Source organism: Nomascus leucogenys, chromosome 2 (assembly GCF_006542625.1).
Source record: "Nomascus leucogenys isolate Asia chromosome 2, Asia_NLE_v1, whole genome shotgun sequence".
In the NCBI taxonomy this organism is placed as follows: Eukaryota; Metazoa; Chordata; class Mammalia; order Primates; family Hylobatidae; genus Nomascus; species Nomascus leucogenys.
In genome coordinates this window covers 156,131,440-156,149,156 of record NC_044382.1, presented here as the reverse complement: position 1 = coordinate 156,149,156, position 17,717 = coordinate 156,131,440, and the positions used below count along the sequence as shown (strand labels likewise).

General features: G+C 49.7%; 2 protein-coding genes across 2 annotated transcripts in view; one reads left to right on the top strand and one right to left on the bottom strand.

Annotated features, from left to right (window-relative positions):
* LOC100587595 (AFG3-like protein 1) overlaps positions 1–16,238 on the bottom strand; it is a 30,358-nt gene extending 14,120 nt beyond the window's left edge. The window contains 7 exon segments of the mRNA XM_030821126.1: positions 1,724–1,932; positions 2,142–2,266; positions 3,106–3,173; positions 6,992–7,141; positions 10,027–10,095; positions 11,105–11,192; positions 16,081–16,238. The gene's annotated coding sequence lies outside the window, so the exon portion shown is untranslated.
* Positions 16,239–16,394: 156 nt separating this feature from the next.
* CENPBD1 (CENPB DNA-binding domain containing 1) lies at positions 16,395–17,519 on the top strand. The gene is given in 3 exon segments (XM_030821137.1): positions 16,395–17,089; positions 17,092–17,331; positions 17,334–17,519. Coding segments are annotated over 3 exon segments (549 nt in total). The 5' UTR covers positions 16,395–16,905; the 3' UTR covers positions 17,459–17,519.
* The last annotated feature ends 198 nt before the right edge of the window (positions 17,520–17,717 follow it).

Below are 17,717 nucleotides of genomic sequence, written 5' to 3'. Positions count from 1 at the left end.
AGCTGATCTCAAACTCCTAGTCTCAGGTGATCCTCCTTCCTCAGCCTCCCAAAGCACTGGGATTACCTATGTGAGCCGTCACGCCGGCCCTCAGTCTTTTTTTTTTTTTTTTTTTTTTGAGACGGAGTCTTGCTCAGGCTGGAGTGCAATGGCGAGATCTCGGCTCACTGCAAGCTCCACCTCCCAGGTTCACACCATTCTCCTGCCTCAGCCTCCCGAGTAGCTGGGACTACAGGCGCCCGCCACCACACCTGGCTAATTTTTTTTGTATTTTTAGTAGAGACGGGGTTTCACCGTGTTAGCCAGGATGGTCTTGATCTCCTGACCTCGCGAACCGCCCGCCTCGGCCTCCCAAAGTGCTGGGATTACAGGCGTGAGCCACCGTGCCCGGCTTCTTTTTTTTTTTTAATGTGTCAAAGTCCATCCAGCACTAGACCTCTCCAGTTCTGAAGGCTCTGTTCACAGGCATTTCTATCTCCCTGACGTAACCTGTGGCTGGCTTGGTGGGGCAGGAGAGTGACCAATTCCACCACCCACCACCTCCTCCACCTGGCCAAGCAGCCCTGCTGGAGCTTACACCACAGTGTCTCCCCCAGGAGGTGCCACCAGCAGACCCAGAAAGGCCTCCTCGTATCTAGGGCCCACCGGGCTTGTTTTGTCACAGGAAGACACCAAATGTCTTCCGGCTTAATTGTTTGTCTTTGCTCTTGCTCTTCAGAGGCTTGAGGCCAACCCTCCTCCAGGGCTCTGCAGTCACTTTCAGCCCCACATACAACCAGGCATTCCTGGCAACTCAACAAGCAAAGACAGAACCCAAGTCAGCAATAAACAGCACCCAGATGACATCTGGGAGCTCCAGCAGGAGACCGCAGGCACTTGAGGCCCTGCCACTAGAATCTGAGAGTTAATCTCCAGATTTCTACCTGCCTCACCTTCTCTCACCCCACTGCAGGCCCCACTCTGTGCTCAAACATACGTCTCAAAGAAACCGCCCACACCACGATTCCAATTTTTACACCCTCCTGGCTAAAGCTGGTACTGGATTTGTACTCTCTCTCGGTTCAGTTTTCAATTCAGGGCAGAAGGGCCAGAGAAGACAGAGCAATGACAAACCCAGGCAGTAAACACGAAAACAGGATCCACACTTAGCAACACTCACTTCTGTTCTGAGTCCTGGGATGCACGGAGTACTTCATCTGCTCTTTGCCCTCATGTCCATAATTACTTTAAGAACATACGATGCAGTGGAAATCCAAGATAATATGAGAGCCACGGGAAGCTTAGAATGACCAAGTGTCGGCCGGGTGCGGTGGCTCACGCCTGTAATCCCAGCACTTTGGGAGGCCGAAGCAGGTGGATCACGAGGTCAGGAGATCGAGACCATCCTGGCTAACACGGTGAAACCCCATCTCTACTAAAAATACAAAAAATTAGCCGGGTGTGGTGGCGGGCGCCTGCAGTCCCAGCTACTAGGGAGGCTGAGGCAGGAGAATGGCGTGAACCTGGGAGGCAGAGCTTGCAGTGAGCCAAGATCGCCCCACTGCACTCCAGCCTGGGCAACAGAGCAAAAGACTCTGTCTCAAAAAAAAAACAAAAGAACGACCAAGTGTCAGGTACTACATGGGGGCTACAGGGTTGTGTGCAGGGACACCCGGCACCTGGGAGGATGGGTCAGGGCTGCCCAAAGGGGAGCCTGGGGAAGTCACAGGTGCACAAGCCCCACCTCTGGACATTAATTCGACAGTTCTGCAGGAGTGGCAGGTGGAAATGATGAAAGTGCATTTTGACAGGGCTCTCGCAGTGATCCTGCTGCATGGCCAATTATGGAAGGCTTCCTATGGGACTTCAGGGAATTTCTGCTCCAACAATGACACCCACGACTGGTTTTCTCTTTTAATGCTGCCTAGCCAAATACTTCCCTGCTTCAATTCTCTTCTCATGAAAAACAGTAAAAAAAAAAAAAAAAAAAGAAAAAATACATATAAGCATATATATACATATATATAAAAGTACATTTTTTTTACTACAGACATTGCTTATTACAGATGCCTATAATCAGCTTGAGAAACACATTCCAAAACAGGTTAAACACTGCATTTCTGTTTTGTGTTCACACAGAGGCCCTTCGCCATCCTCCTCACCCGTCACTCTTGCTGGTGTAGACCACCGCTGCCTGGTTGTGGGGCTCGATCCCCAGCTCCCACTGAGCCAACTCCAGGTTCCGCTCGAAGGTGTCAACACTGCCAATGTTAAATCACACGAGCTTCTGCAGAGCAAGAGCAAGCTTAGGGTGCATTGCCGTGTCCCACACTGAGCCCGACCGTCACACACGCACCTCCCACTGCCTCTTCTCCTAGCCTGAACCTCCACAAGATGGACGAGGCCTGTGCCGAGGCTAGCTCCAAAGGAAACTAACTAACAGCAGAAGGCTCTGGTTTTGGCCCCACAAAATTACAGTCTTTAAGTTCTAGACGAAAGTGTAAAATGTCCAACAACTGTTGGGGTGTGCCTTTGTCTCTTTTTCTTTTTTTTTTTTTGAGACAGTCTCCCTCTGTCGCCCGGGCTGAAGTGCAGTGGGATGATCTTGGCTCACTTTAACCTCCACCTCCCGGGTTCAAGCAATTCTCATGCCTCAACCTCCCGAGTAGCTGGGATTACAGGCACAGGCCACCATGCCCGGCTAATTATTGTATTTTTAGTAGAGATGGGGTTTCACCATGTTGGCCAGGCTAGTCTTGAACTCCTGGCCTCAAGTGATCTGCCCACCTCTGTCTCCCAGAGTGCTGGGATTACAGGCAAAAGCCACCATGCCCAGCCGTTCCTTTTTGCTTTTTACTCTTTTATCTTTGTCTCTTCTCTCCCCGCAATCCTTGATAAGTTGTTCTCAGACATTGCTTGGCAAATCTGAATCCTAGTTAGTCTTATAAGGGCTCCTGTCCTCCTTGGAAGGCTTTATTATTGATACACACCAATGAGAAAAAAAAATCACATTAACGAGTAGGTGATGGATACTAAGGGAGTATTTCACCGAAAAAAATAGAAAACTACATTTTTACACAAAATAAACTTATGTCTGGAATACTCAGCCTTAAATTCACCCCTCACCTCAGAAGAGGTCCCGGGGTAGGAATAACACACACAAATTGTTTGTTCACGACTTCCAGCCGGTCCACCTGGGAAAAAGAGAAAAATAATCAGCACAGCTAAAGCAGTGAGTACGACATTCAACAGTAAACAGGGGCCTCACCCTCAGACCAGCCCACAGCTAAAGCAGTGAGTATCATATTCAACAGTAAACCACGGGCCTCATCCTCAGACCAGCTCCACAGTGCAGACCGAGACTCCAGTGGTGTCTGAGAAGCTGCATCTATTCTGCTGTGCAGATCCGAGTTTTGTTTTCTGACTGATTTGGACATTTCTAGCCTGGCCTGTGCATGTAATTCATGAAGAGTTACAATTTGGTACATCTGAGCACCAAAGAGTCCAGAGTGACTTAAAAATCTAAAAGGAAGGCAGGGCGCGGTGGCTCAGACCTATAACCTCAGCACTTTGGGAGGCTGAGGAGGGTGGATCACTTGAGGCCAGGAGTTCGAGACTAGCCTGGCCAATGTGGTAAAACCCTGTCTCTACTAAAAATACAAATATTAGCCAGATGTGGTGGTGCGTGCCTAAAATCCCAGCTACTCAAGCGGCTGAGGCAGGGAGAACTGCTTGACCCTGGGAGGCGGAAGTGGCAATGAGCCAAGATTGTACACTGCACTCCAACCTGGGCAACAGAGTGAGACTCCATCTGAAAAAAATAAAATCTTAAAAGGCATAGAAGTCTCAGACTGACAATACAGCAAAGTCTTCCAGAACTCATCCAGAAACATTTCGCCCACACAGCTGCAGATACCACAAGAAAATGGTGCCACCAAGAATGAAAATGCAACCCCAAAGGCCTCTACGCAGCCACCCAGCGGCGAACACAGCCCGACAGCCAGTGTGCAGCAAAAACACAACTTGAGGGTACAGCCATTTCGTCAGGTATCATGATAACAGCGTTGCTTTTTCCTCTCCACAGAATCTGAAACCACTACCACACTACTTTCCTTGACAACTCAGGGTCATGTGACCAACACGAACGTGTTTATGACAGATGCCTCTTGACCGTAACACAACCGCGTCACGGTCAGCATGTCAGATACCTGGAGAGGACCTCACAGAAGCTCTGGGATCTGTCCAGAACCCACACACCAGCAGGCATCTTGGGCCAATTTATCTGTCTCACCCCTCCTCACAGCAGCAGCTGTGAGTGAAGACCAACAGCAGAGAGGGGCTGCAGCAGCAATCCCTTCCTCCCATAAGGAGTCATCAAGGACCTCTCTGAAGACAGGTGTGTACCCTCTGGCCAGACAAAAAGGCCTTGGGTGGTGGTTCACAACTGTAATCACAGCACTTCAGGAGGCCAAAGTAGGAGCATCACTTGAGGCCAGGAGCCTGAGACCAGCCTGGGCAACATAAGGAGACATTGTCTCTAAAAAAAAAAATTGCAAGCTAGGTACAGTGGCTCACGCCTGTGATCCTGGCACTTTGGGAGGCCAAGGCGGGAGGATTGCCTGAGCTCAGGAGTTCAAGACTAGCCTGGGCAACACAGTGAAACCCTGTCTCTACTAAAATACAAAAAATTAGCAACCTCCACCTCCCGTGGAGGCGTGGTGGCACGCACCTGTAATCCCAGCTACTTAGGAGGCTGAGGCAGGAGAATCACTGGAACCAGGGAGGTGGAGGTTGCAGTGAATAGAGATCGTGCCACTGTACTCCAGCCAGGGCGACACAGCGAGACTCCATCTCCAAAAAAAAAAAAAAAATATGTGTTTTATAGTCCCAGATACTCAGAAGGCCGAGGTGGGAGGCTAGCTTGGAACCAGAAGGTCGAGACTTCACACCACTGCACTCCAGCCTGGGTGACAGAGCAAGACCCTGTCTGACAAAAAAAAAAAAAAAAAAAAAAAGCCTTAGGCACAAACCCTGGTGGAAAAACAAGACTTTCCTACAGAAAGTTCAGATCTTAACACTGTATCACTTAAAAAACATCTTTCTGAGGGCAACTGAGAAGCACAGCACTTGCTCTCATGTAACTTTATACTAAACCCTGAGCAGAGCTTCACCAGCCTTCAGCAACCCGACAGACCAGGCCCAGTGAAGGACAGGCCGAGGCTTGGTGGTGCCACATGCCCCTGTGTGTGGTAGGCAAGCCATCCAGGCGCCAAGGCAAGGGACCGAGGACAGGAGCTGGTCCAGTATAATAAAATATAAAACAAGAATAGTCATACCAGATATAGATCTTGGATATGATTATATATGAATATCATTAATCGTTAGTTTGTAGCAATTACTCTTTATTCCAATATTATAATAATCCTCGCTCTATAATCATAACCTAGGATAAACCAAGCCATACAGAGATAGGAGCTGAGGGGACATAGTGAGGTGTGACCAGAAGACAGGAGTGCGAGCCTTCTGTTATGCCCAGATAGGGCCACCAGAGGGCTCCTTGGTCTAGCGGTGACACCAGCGTCTGGGCAGACACCTGTTGCCAGGCGGACCGTGGTCTGGCGGTAGCCTCAGTGTCACGGAACAACACCCGCTACTTAGCAGACCGGGAAAGGGAGTCACCTTTTCCCCGGGGGAGTTTAGAGAAGACTCTGCTCCTCCACCTCTTGTGGAGGGCCTGACACCAGTCAGGCTTTCCTGGAGTTATCCGGAGGCCTAACTGTCTCCCTGTGATGCTGTGCTTCAGTGGTCACGCTCCTAGTCCACCTTCATGTTCCATCCTGTACACCTGGCTCTGCTTTCTAGATAGCAGTAAAAAATTAGCCGGGCGCGGTGGCTCACGCTTGTAATCCCAGCACTTTGGGAGGCCGAGGCGGGCGGATCACGAGGTCAGGAGATCGAGACCACGGTGAAACCCTGTCTCTACTAAAAATACAAAAAATTAGCCGGGCGTGGTGGCGGGCGCCTGTAGTCCCAGCTACTTGGAGAGGCTGAGGCAGGAGAATGGCGTGAACCCGGGAGGCGGAGCTTGCAGTGAGCCGAGATCGCGCCACTGCACTCCAGCCTGGGCGACAGAGCGAGACTCCGTCTCAAAAAAAAAAAAAAAAAAAAAAAAAAAAAAATTAGTGAAAGTACTAAAAGTCTCTAATATGCACAAATAATGGCGTAAGTTGTCTTTCTCTTTGTCTACTCTCTCTCTCTGCCTCAATTGCCAGGCAGGGAAAGGTCCCCTGTCCAGTGGACACGTGACCCACGTGACCTTACCTATCATTGGAGATGACTCACACTCTTTACCCTGCCCCTTTTGCTTTGTATCCAATAAACAACAGCGCAGCCAGACATTCGGGGCCACTACCGGTCTCCGCGCATTGGTGGTAGTGGTCCCCCGGGCCCAGATGTCTTTTATCTCTTTGTCTTGTGTCTTTATTTCTACACTCTCTCATCGCCGCGCACAGGGAGAAGCCCACCGACCCTGTGGGGCTGGTCCCTACACCTGTGCACAGACGCAAAGCCCCAGCCGCTGTCCAGGGTCAGCCAGCAAGGGACAGGGGTGCAGGAGGGGACACGGGTACACTAGGGGAAAGAAAAGATCTGAATTAGATACGAAACTAACACCTGATGATAAACAGACACAATCAGACAACCAGAAGTTACTCACAGAAGCAGAAGCTAAAAAAAAAAAAAAGGCCAAAATGTTAATATTAACCTTCTGTTGGGGAAAGTAAAACTGTCTCATCTAAAAAATGAGCTTCCTAACCTTCTGTTGGGGTGGCTACTGGGAAAAGTAAACCTGTGCCTCATCTATGACCTGAGGGTGGGACTGCCCAGGACATCTACCACACAAGGGGTTTTCAACCCAGGCCTCAGAGCTCACAGCTTCTTAAGGGCATCGCAGACCACGTGCACCACTACAGTGGCCTCCTTCCCAGGTAGGTAAACGATAAATTCCTCTCACCAGACCCCTGGCCAGGTAATACTGTACAAAGTGCTTCCAAGTGATCTCTCTTCCCGGATCTCAAAAATAGAGGTAGAAAAATCCCATGGCAACGCCTGCCCCCAAAAGGGCCAGATTGCGGAAATCCTCGTCATCCCAGGGGAAGTCCCCCTGTGGAAAAAGGAAAACACATTTCCAGTTAAATGAAGGTAGTTTCTTCATGAAAATGGCTATTTCCTTTTTCAGATGTTATTAGAAAAGTTTTCCAAGCCCCTCCTCCTGACCCTACACAATGTAGCCTCAGTTCCTCTCATGAGGAAAGATCTTTACGTGGTGTATGACACACACTGAAAGCCGCAGCTCACCAGATGCCCCAGGAGAAGCAGAAAGTCCACAGAGAACACTGTGTTTGAGACACTGTTGCTAGGGTTATCTCTTCTGTGGGTCTGTTAAAATCCAGATAGAGGCCAGGCATGGTGACTCAGGTCTGTAGTGCCAGCACTAAAGGAGGCCGAGGTGAGAGGACTGCTTGAGCCCAGGAGTTCAAGACCAGCCTGGGCAACACTGGGGTACCCCGTCTCTACAAAATATAAAAAAAAAATTAGCCAGGAGCGGTGGTGCAAGCCTGTGGTCTCAGCTGCTCTAGAGGCTGAGGTGGGAGAATCATCTGGGCCTGGGAGGTCAAGGCTACAGGGAGCAGTAATCGTATCACTGCGCTCCAGCCTGAATGACAGAGGGAGACCTTACCTCAAAAATAATAATAAAATCCAGATAGAAATCTCAGCACATTTTTATTTTTTTTATTTAATTTTTTTTTTTGGAGACAAGGTCTTACTTGGTCACCCAGGCTGGAGTGCAGTAGCACGATCATGGTTTACTGCAGCCTCAACCTCTAGGGCTCAAGCAATTCTCCTGCCTCAGCCTCCTGAGTACCTGGGACCAGAGGTACACGCCACCACGCCTGGCTAATTTTTTATTTGTTTGTTTTTATTGTAGAGACAAGGTTTCACTGTGTTGCCAAGGCTGGTGTCGAACTCCTAGGCTCAGGCAACCCTCCCAAAGTGCTGGGATTACAGGCATGACCCACTGCACCCGGCCTCAGTACATTTTTAGAAACCAATTTCTTTGAAACTTATGAACTAATTCAACAACTCACCTTTAAACAAGCAGAAACATTGATATGGGTTTAAATTTATGTGTTCCCCCAAAATTTCCATGTTGGAACTCAATCCCTAAGGCGAAGGTATTAAGAGACGGGGCCCCTGTGAGCGGATTAGGCCCCAAGGGCTCTCCCTTCCCGAATGGGACTGGCGCCCTCACAATCTGTTGCCCGGGTTGGAGCGCAGTGGTGTGATGACGGCTCCCCGCGGCCTCCACTCCCAGGTTCATGCAATCCTCCGGCTGAGCCTCCTGAGTAACTGGGACTACAGGCACGCACCACCACGCCTGCTTCTTTTTGTATTTTTTGTACAGACGGGGTTCATGTTGTCCAGGCTATGATCTTGTAACTCCAGCCTCCACAACTGTAGGCAGTAAATGTACCCTGTTTATAAATTACCCAGTCTGATGTATTCTGTTACAGCAGTAGGTGCAGACTAAGACGCACACACATCCTCTGCATCCGCCTCCACCAGGCAGTCATCCCGCTTCCCTCCTCTCCTGCCTCCGTCTCCTCCAGACTCTGTATTCTCTAGTTCACCAGTCTCTGAGGGAAAACAAAGTAAGACTTCAAAAAGCAATTACATATGATTTTCCAGAGAAAGAGGATTCAGAAAACAGAAAAACACTTTCCAACACACAATTTTAATAACACCAGTTCCTTCTGGAAATAGACAACAGGAAAAGGATGAGGCTGGGCAGATACTGCTGAGAAGCAGCTTCAGATACATCTAAAATCCCTAAAATTTCACCTTGCTGGCTTCATGTTGAGTTTTAATAGCAAACTTTTTTGGGTAACAGTCCCAAAATTGGCTGTAATTAGGGGAAAGAAAGAAAGGAAGAAAATGGTAAGACAGACGGGTATGGGTGGTCCCTCTTCTCAAGAGAACCAGGGAACACAAACCACCTGTTCTAAGCAGAGTCTGCCTCTCCTCCAAAAAATCTGGCCTCCTACATACACTTGTGACCCACGGACCTACCAGCCTCTTCCTGTAATGTTCCAGGACAAGTAAGCCATGACACCGTCCCCTTCACAAATATAGTGCTACTCCAACCACCACAAAATAACACCATGAAAGGCCAGAGAAGGACAAGGTGACCCCAGAAATAGCAAACATATTACAAGATGGAGTAAAAATTTGTACAAATTTTAAGGACAAACATGAATCTTCAAAGAAACATTCCTTGGCCGGGCGCAGTGGCTCATGCCTGTAATCCCAGCACTTTGGGAGGCCCAGGCGGGCAGATCACAAGGTCAGGAGATCGAGACCATCCTGGCTAACACGGTGAAACCACGTCTCTACTAAAAATACAAAAAAATTACCGAGGCATGGTGGCGGGTGGCTGTAGTCCCAGCTACTCAGGAGGCTGAGGCAGGACAATGAGGAGAATGGCATGAACCCAGGAGGTAGAGGTTGCAGTGAGCCGAGATTGTGCCACTGCACTCCAGCCTGAGTGACAGAGCGAGACTGTCTCAAAAAAAAAAAAAAAAAAAAAGAAACATTCCTTTCGTAGCAAGCCAAGTCACCACACCTCCCAACATGATTTCTGTGTTTCTTCACCCCATGCTCACCAGTACCCAAGCAGGAGACATTTCACAGGGGAAACACAAAATACTGACTTTGCCAATCCCAAAACCCAATCCACACCATCACACCATGATATAATTTTTAAATGATTTGTCAAGGCTTAGGATCTAAACCGGTTGAGGTGGTGCTGGTGACTTGGGAAGGATGGGTACCACCCAGGAGCAAGCTCAGGGAAGACCATGTCACCATCACACACTCACAGGCCCACCTGCCTGTCAGTTCCCAAGGAGATCAGCCCATTCAGTGAATGCTTTAAAAGTACTCAACTGTAAAACTTCAAAGTCTGATTTTTCAAACTGGTCCTTTTACCTTTTTTTGGTGCTGTTGATGTTTCGGAGTTTGTGTTCCTTCCACTCCTGTTAAAGTATTTCTCAAACCCTTAGGGACAAAATGATGAGGTTCCAGGATTTGACTTCATTTCACTTCTTTTTTTTTTTGAGACAGAGATCTCGCTTTGTCACCCAGGCTGGAGTGCGGTGGCGCGATCTCGGCTTACTGCAACCTCTGCCTTCTGGGTTCAAGCAACTCTCCTGGCTCAGCCTCCCGAGTAGCTAGGATTACAGGCGCCTGCCACTACACCCAGCTAAATTTTGTATTTTTGGTAGAGACGGGGTTTCACCGTGTTGCCCAGGCTGGTCTCGAACTCTTGACCTCAGGTGATCTGCCTGCCTTGGCCTCCCAAAGTGCTGGAATTACGGGCGGTGGCGCCCACCCTGGTTCTAATATTTTAGAAGACAGAATCACAGTAACAAAAGCAACCACACTATCAGGACGATATAGAGGAAGTGACACCGAGGCCAGTTTTCCCTCCTCCTGCCTCTTTTCCTGCTTCATACAATCAGCATGTGCCGTCAGGTCCTAACACTGAGGCAAGTGCAGGGAGCACCTTCTACTCTGTGGGGACACAGGGTCTCCGGGGGCTTCGGTCAACTGTCTCTGGAAGCAAAGCACAAAGTACAGGTCCACGGCCTACAGAAGGGCTCCCAGTGGGCAAGTGTGCTCTGAGCTAATGCCAGTCTGCACACTGTTTCTGTTCTGCTTTCCAAACATGACGCTTAGCTGGTCCTGAGAGTCAGACACGCAGAAACCAAGGTTTGTTCCCATACCTTCCAAAAGATTCATCTAGCACCTTTCTTTGGAAAGAGCTTTTCTCTCACCCGCTTTACTGAGATATCAACACCATAAAAACATGGAGAAAGTGCTGGATGTTGTGTGGCTCAATATGGGAGCCAGGAAGGGGTAGGATGGGGCGGGGTGGAGTGGGGTGTGCCCTGAGTTGTCTGGATCCTCGCCCCGTGGTCCCTCCCTGTAGAAGACACACTGTGAGGAAGCCACTCAGTTCCCGTAAACCTCACGCTGCTAACGATGGTGGATGAAAGACAGGTACCTTTGGGTGGTTTTGAACACAGCCACCGGGAAAATAACGTCGGTCTTGCCTGCAGAGTCGGCTTCTGAAAGTGGATCCCCTGGAGGCACTGAAACAAGAGACCAGATGAGCTTATTCGCTTCTTCTGCGATACAGCACTGCACATTCTCACTGGCCACAACCACTGGAGGAAGCAGGATGAGCTGTGAGCTTATTGCCTTAAATATCCCATTAGAAATATGATTCAACAGAATAAACGGGAACAAGTTCACTGCAGAAATGCACTGCAACTTTTTACAGCTATAGCCTCCAACAGCAAGAAAAAACTCCCCCAAAAAACTTTCACAGCTTAGAAACTCAGGTAATTTATTTAGTAACTTAAAATATTGCAGCTTCAAAAACAAGACTGTAAGACTAAAACATAAAATTGTGTAAAATTTAAATACTGAAATACACTATGACTCATCTTTGGTCAACCAAGAGGTTAATTTCTTTTCTTTTTTTTGAGAAGGACTTTTGCTGTCGCCCAGGCTGGAGTACAGTGGTGTCATCCGGGCTCACTGCAACCTCCGCCTCCCGGGTTCATGCCATTCTCCTGCCTCAGCCTCCCCAGTAGCTGCGACTACAGGCACCCGCCACCACGCCCAGCTAATTTTTGTATTTTTAGTAGAGATAGAGTTTCATCATGTTGATTAGGCTGGTCTCAAACTCCTTACCTCAGGTGATCTGCCCACTTTGGCCTCCCAAAGTGCTGGGATTACAGGTGTGAGCCCAGCCTTTTTTTTTTTTTTTTTTTTTTTTTTAAGATGGGGTCCCGCTGGAGTGCAGCGGCTATTCACAGCAGGGACAACAGGCAGGTAATACAGCATCCAGCAAGAGGTTAAAGTTTTTGTCAGGCCAAGAAAACAAATAATTTTTCCAGCAGCTCTGTATTTTCTTCAGTCTTCAAGGAGGAAAACGTCAGCCAGGCAGTGTGGCTCATGCCTGTCATCTCAGCACTTTGGGAGGCTGAGGCAGGAGGATCACTTGAGGTCAGGAGTTCAAGACCAGCCTGGCCAACATCGTGAAATGCTGCCTGTACTAAAAATACAAAAATTAGCCGGGCATGGAGGTGGGTGGCTGTAATCCCAATTACTCGGGAGGCTGAGGCAGGAGAATTGCTTGAACCTGGGAGGTGGAAGTTGTAGTGAGCCAAGATAGCTGTTGCACTCCGGCCTAGCGACAGTGAGACTCTCTCTCAAAAAAAAAAAAAAAACCACACACACAAAAAAATTAAAAAACAAAATCTAAAAACTCAACAACCCAGTACTAACTGTATCCAACAAAATCCCAACATAACCAGTGAATTTATATTGTCCCTAATATTTTATGTTATTTTATTTTTTTGAGACACAGTCTTGCCCTGTCACCCAGGCTGGAGTACAGTGGCGCCATCTCAGCTCACTGCAACCTCTGCCTCCTGGGTTCAAGCAATTCTCCCTATCTCAGCCTCCCAAGTAGCTGGGATTACAGGTGCACGCCACCTCACTGGCTACTTTTTGTATTTTTATTAGAGACAGAGTTTGACCATATTGGTCAGGCTGGTCTTGAACTCCTGACCGCAGGTGATCCACCTGCCTCAGCCTCCCAAAGTGCTGGGATGATAGGCGTGAGCCCCCAATATTTTATTATAATGAAACAAGACCCATAGTTGACAACACCTATGTTATTTCAGCTGGCTACTACCCCAAAGTAAAATCATTCCCCAATTAGTAACTTTCTAATTAACTACATTATTCAAATATCCCTATAAAAGACCATCGTACACTAAAAAGTAAGGCATGCTATGAAAAAGATATTAAAATCAGAAAAAAAAAAAAAGCAGCTCAGAAAGAGAATGCTGACAGTAAAGGCTGTGGGGCTAACAAAAGCTTCCACATCGTGAATGAAATCGATCTGCAGCAGCCATCCCAGCACCAACAGCACACATTCCCTGACAAAGAGGAAGCAATGACTCTCGAAGGATCCCATGAATGTTTCTCTGATGGGGGTTTGGAACCCAAGGTGTGGGTCAACAGGAAACCAACACAAAGAACAGAAGGTGGCCGTACTGCACATTGTGGGGTGCCAGGTGCCTCTTACTTCACTTGACCCCCATTGCCCATCTGAGAAAGTAGAAATTGAGAGGTAATGTGAGTGCCTGAAGACAGCTGGTAGCTGAAAGTGTGCAATGAGAATTCTGATGCCCCAATCTTCCAGAGCTTTTCCATGACCACCCCAGGACCACCTCAAAGACAGTGTGGCGCTGGTGCTGGTGGCTGGGTAGATACCAGGTAGCCTACAGCCCTGAAGGTACAAAGTGTGACTCTTCAGGCTTGCAAAACTTGATAAAACATCCAATTCCTTTGCTTTAATTCACAATTTAGTCCTTTTGTGATTTGGTTAGGAGACAATCTGGTTAAGTCCGATGTAGTTCTCACAGCAAATGTAAACACTGAGACAGGAGTCTACCATTCCTTCTTGGAGTTTTCTGCAAGTCAGTTCACAGCTCACAGTAGATAATCTTGCTAAATTAGTTTTTGTATATGCAAAGCCAAGATGTGAAGGTGGACAAAACACAAACTCCCTTAAACAGGGCAAAGTGCTGCTGTCCTCCTTCCAGTCAGGCCATAAGTGAATTGACCCTTATTCTGGGTCCCACAGACTCACACACAGCACACAGGTGCAACCTCAGCAGGCCTACGAGGCCCTGCCCCTCCTTGGCCTCACTGTCTATCACTAACATCTTCCTCATGCTGATCACACAGAACACAAGGCCGGACCCACCCTAGGGCAGTGCACTCTTGGACACAACAAATAACAGGGTTTATCCCTCCTCCATTCCCTTTCTTCATTTTCTACTTCCTTTATTCTGCTTCCTTTTCCTAACATGCCTAATACTTGCTTATTCATTGTCTGGTTCCTCCTTGCACAGCACATAAACTCTACCAGAACAACGACAGAGTAGGTAGCTCAATGAATGAAAGACAACTGCACGGATGCCTCCACAACGTAAGCTTCCATGAAGAGAGCTGTTAAGGTGTTTTTTGTTTTGTTCCGTTTTTCTTTAGACGGAGTCTCACTCCCAGGCTGGAGCGCAATGGCGCGACCTTGGCTCACTGCAACCTCCGCCTCCCAGGTTCTAAGCGATTCTCCTGCCTCAGCCTCTCGAGTAGCTGGGATTACAGGTGCATGCCGCCACACCCAGCTAATTTTGTATTTTAGTAGAGACAGGGTTTCTCCACATCGGTCAGGCTGGTCTCAAACTCCCCACCTCAGGTGATCCGCCAGCCTCAGCCTCTCAAAGTGCTGGGATTACAGGTGTGAGCCACCGTGCCCGGCCGTCTCTATTAAAAATACAAAATTAGCCAGGAATGGTGGCATGCGCCTGTAATCCCAGCTACTTGGGAGGAGGCTGAGGCAGGAGAATCGCTTTGAACCTGGGAGCTGGAGGTTGCAGTGAGCCGAGATAGCGCCATCGCACTCCAGCATGGGCAAGGAGAGGGAAACTCTGTCCCAAAAAAAAAAAAAAAAAAAAGGCAAATTGCTACCACCTCTCCAACCTCCGCATGTCACCCTCAGTCCATAAGTCATAAAGCTCTCAAAGGACGGCAAGCCAGTGGGGCAGAGACCTTGCCTGTCGTGTTCACCAAGATATTCCCTGGTAGATGATTAACAGATCTATCTCTAATAAATGAGAAACAGATGAATGATCCAGTCCGGGAAGGAACTCAAAGATCATTCAACGTCCGTCCTCCGTTCATAAAGGGGTCTATAGCAGTTCAATGATTCAAAACTCCCCTGGGCTATATTAGGCTGTACACACCGATATTGCATATTGCTGACTTTCAACATGCGTTAACAACCAGGAGGGCCTCTGCAATGCTGATGCCACATGGCCGCAGGTGAAAGATTGCTTTCACTCATATTGCTAGAAACAAAACCATCATACAGTTTCCCAAATGAATGGAGATGGGCGGGGGGGAAGTTCATTCCTGAAGACAGGACAGAAATACCCATGTATTTTTTTTTTTTTTTTTTTACTATTTTACTGCTGTCTGAAAACCATGACAGCTTTCTGGGATCAAAATTCAAAAACTCTGCATTAGAAAAAAAATTCAACGTTACTGCTGCCCACTGGGATGTATCAATACAAAAAATAAAGCAATCTTAAAATATAGAATATTCCGGTCTTAGACCCTAACCCTATAAAACAGGGATACGAGCAGGGCACGGTGGCTCAAGCCTGTAGTCCCAGCTACTCCAGAGGCTGAGACAGGAGAATCGCTTGTGCCCATGAGTTCGAGACCAGCCTAGACAACACAGCGAGACTCCGGCCCTGCTCCCAAATTTTTAAAAATAATAAATAACAATAGGCTTATACCGATATCTACCTATAGGGCGGGTATATGACTTAGATAATCCCCGTAAAGCCCTTAGCTCTCAGTATTAGCTGTTACGACAGCGACTGGTCGCTGTACAAAGAACAGTTTGCAAAACCCTTTCACGCCTCTTATCGTATCGGGTTCATCTCGCAGTAACTGCGAGGTGGATATAGCCGAACGCCGCCGAGCCCAGGAGGAAACGGGCTGGCACGCGGAGCCACAAAGCTGGTTCGCGAGGAGGCGGGACTCAAGTGCATAAGCGCTCAAGGCCGGCTCTTTACAGAGCCGAGAGAGGAGGCTGGAGGTCCCGGTTCCGATGTCCGAGAGCGGGCATCCGGGAAACAGCAGGAATTCCGCAAGAAGTGGGTGGAAGAGGTAGCGGGGAGAAGGGCAGGAGTGTGGAGACGGAGGCGGCGCCCGGGAGGAGGCGGGCGGCGGGAAGCTCCGGCCAGGGGCTGTCGGCCTCACCGTCCGGACCAGTTCAGGGCCGCCGCGCTCCCGCGCTCCCCCGCGGCCGGCGCAGGCGAATGGCGTCACGCGGCGTCCAGCGCACACCAGCCGCCCGGAACTGGCGGACAGCGCCTCCCCGCTCACCTGTCAGGCCGTGCCCAGGGCCCTCGCGCTGTTCTTGGCCGTCCTGCCGCCTCCCGAGCCACCACATCGCCACAGCCAGACCAGGGGCCCGGCCACCGCTCTACTACCGGCCGCCGCCAGCAGCCGGTACCACATCCCCAGCCCCAGCCCCCTCGCGCCGCCCCAGCGCGCGCATGCGCAACGGGAGAGCGGTCCTACGGCCCCGCGAGTGCAGGGTGGCCTCGCGCGTGCGCGGCGGGGGGCCCTGTCTTGGGTGTCCACGCCGTCGCCTGACCGTTCCAGGGTTTGATCGCCAGCGCAGCTTCGCACTGCCCAGACAGCTGGGCGCTAAGGGGATACCCAGCGCCTTTAGACTTATCTTAAATCGGGCATCTGCATCAACACTTATTTCTGGGGTCTCCATGGACAGCAGCTCCCGAAACAGAACACCTGCCCGGCCCGCCCTTCGCTGAACTAGAAAACCGCCCCGGGACGTTCTGCCGCAGTGTCCCCCTCACGGAGTTCCGTTCGTCTGCTTGGTCGGTTGTTCTCTGGAGCCCCAGGACCCAGGCCGCTTGTATGTGCCTGCGGCCGCACGGCCCCAACACGCGGACTTCGAGCGGTACCGGGAGACCGGCGCGGCCTCCTCGGAGTGGACAGTGAAGCAACTGGGCCAGGCTGGGGGGCTGGGCCTGCCCATGGCGACCCGTCCACGTCTCCAGGACCTCAGCCTGAGCCTCTTCGCAGCCTCGTTTTCTGTTGACCGAGTTCTGCAAGGGGACAGGAGGAACCACAGCGTTCTTGCACTTGAGACCGCTGTGATTTTCTGACATTTTGGAGGCAAAAATGCCTGGGAAGAGGCCCACAGATGCAACTGTCATCCGTAGTGCCGAAAGGGAACGGAAAGTGATTACCCTTGACTTCAAATTGGAAGTGTTACGACGATTTGCAGCGGGTGAGAAGCTCAGTCAGATCGCAAAGGCCTTAGATGTTGCTATCTCTAGAGTGGCGACCATCCGAGATAGTAAAGAAAAAAAGCGAGTTCGCAAATAGCTACTCCTTTGAGAGCCTCTCGGTTGACTCGCCATCGAAGTGCAGTGATGGCGAGTATGGAGCGGCTGCTGAGCTTGTGGGTGGAAGACCAGAGCCAGCCAAATGCCCCCTTGAGCGCCGCCATCGTTCAGGAGAAGGCTGAGTTTGATGACTTACAGCGTGAACATGGCGAAGGCTCTCAAATGGAGAGGTTTCATGCAAGTAAAGGGTGGCTTGTGAGATTAAGGAGCGCCGCTGTTTGCCCCACTTCAAGATGAACAGCACAGCTCCCAGCAATAAGGACATGTTCACAGAAATGCTGAAAAGCATCATCGAAGAAGGTGAGTACACCCCCGGGTGTCTTTAACGTAGATGGGACAGGACTTGATTGGAAGAGAATGCCCGAAGGAACGTTTATTTCCGAGGAAGAGAATGCTGAGCCAGGGTTTAAGTATCCAAAGATCGCTTGGTGCTGCTGCTTGGTGGCAGTGCAGCTGGGGACTTTAAGTTGAAGCCCTTACTGGTGTACCGCTCGGAAACCTGCAAGGCTCTGAAGGGTACTTGAAGCCCAGTTTGCCCGTGATTTGGCGCTCCAGCCGAAAGCCTTGGGTGACCAGGAGCATCTC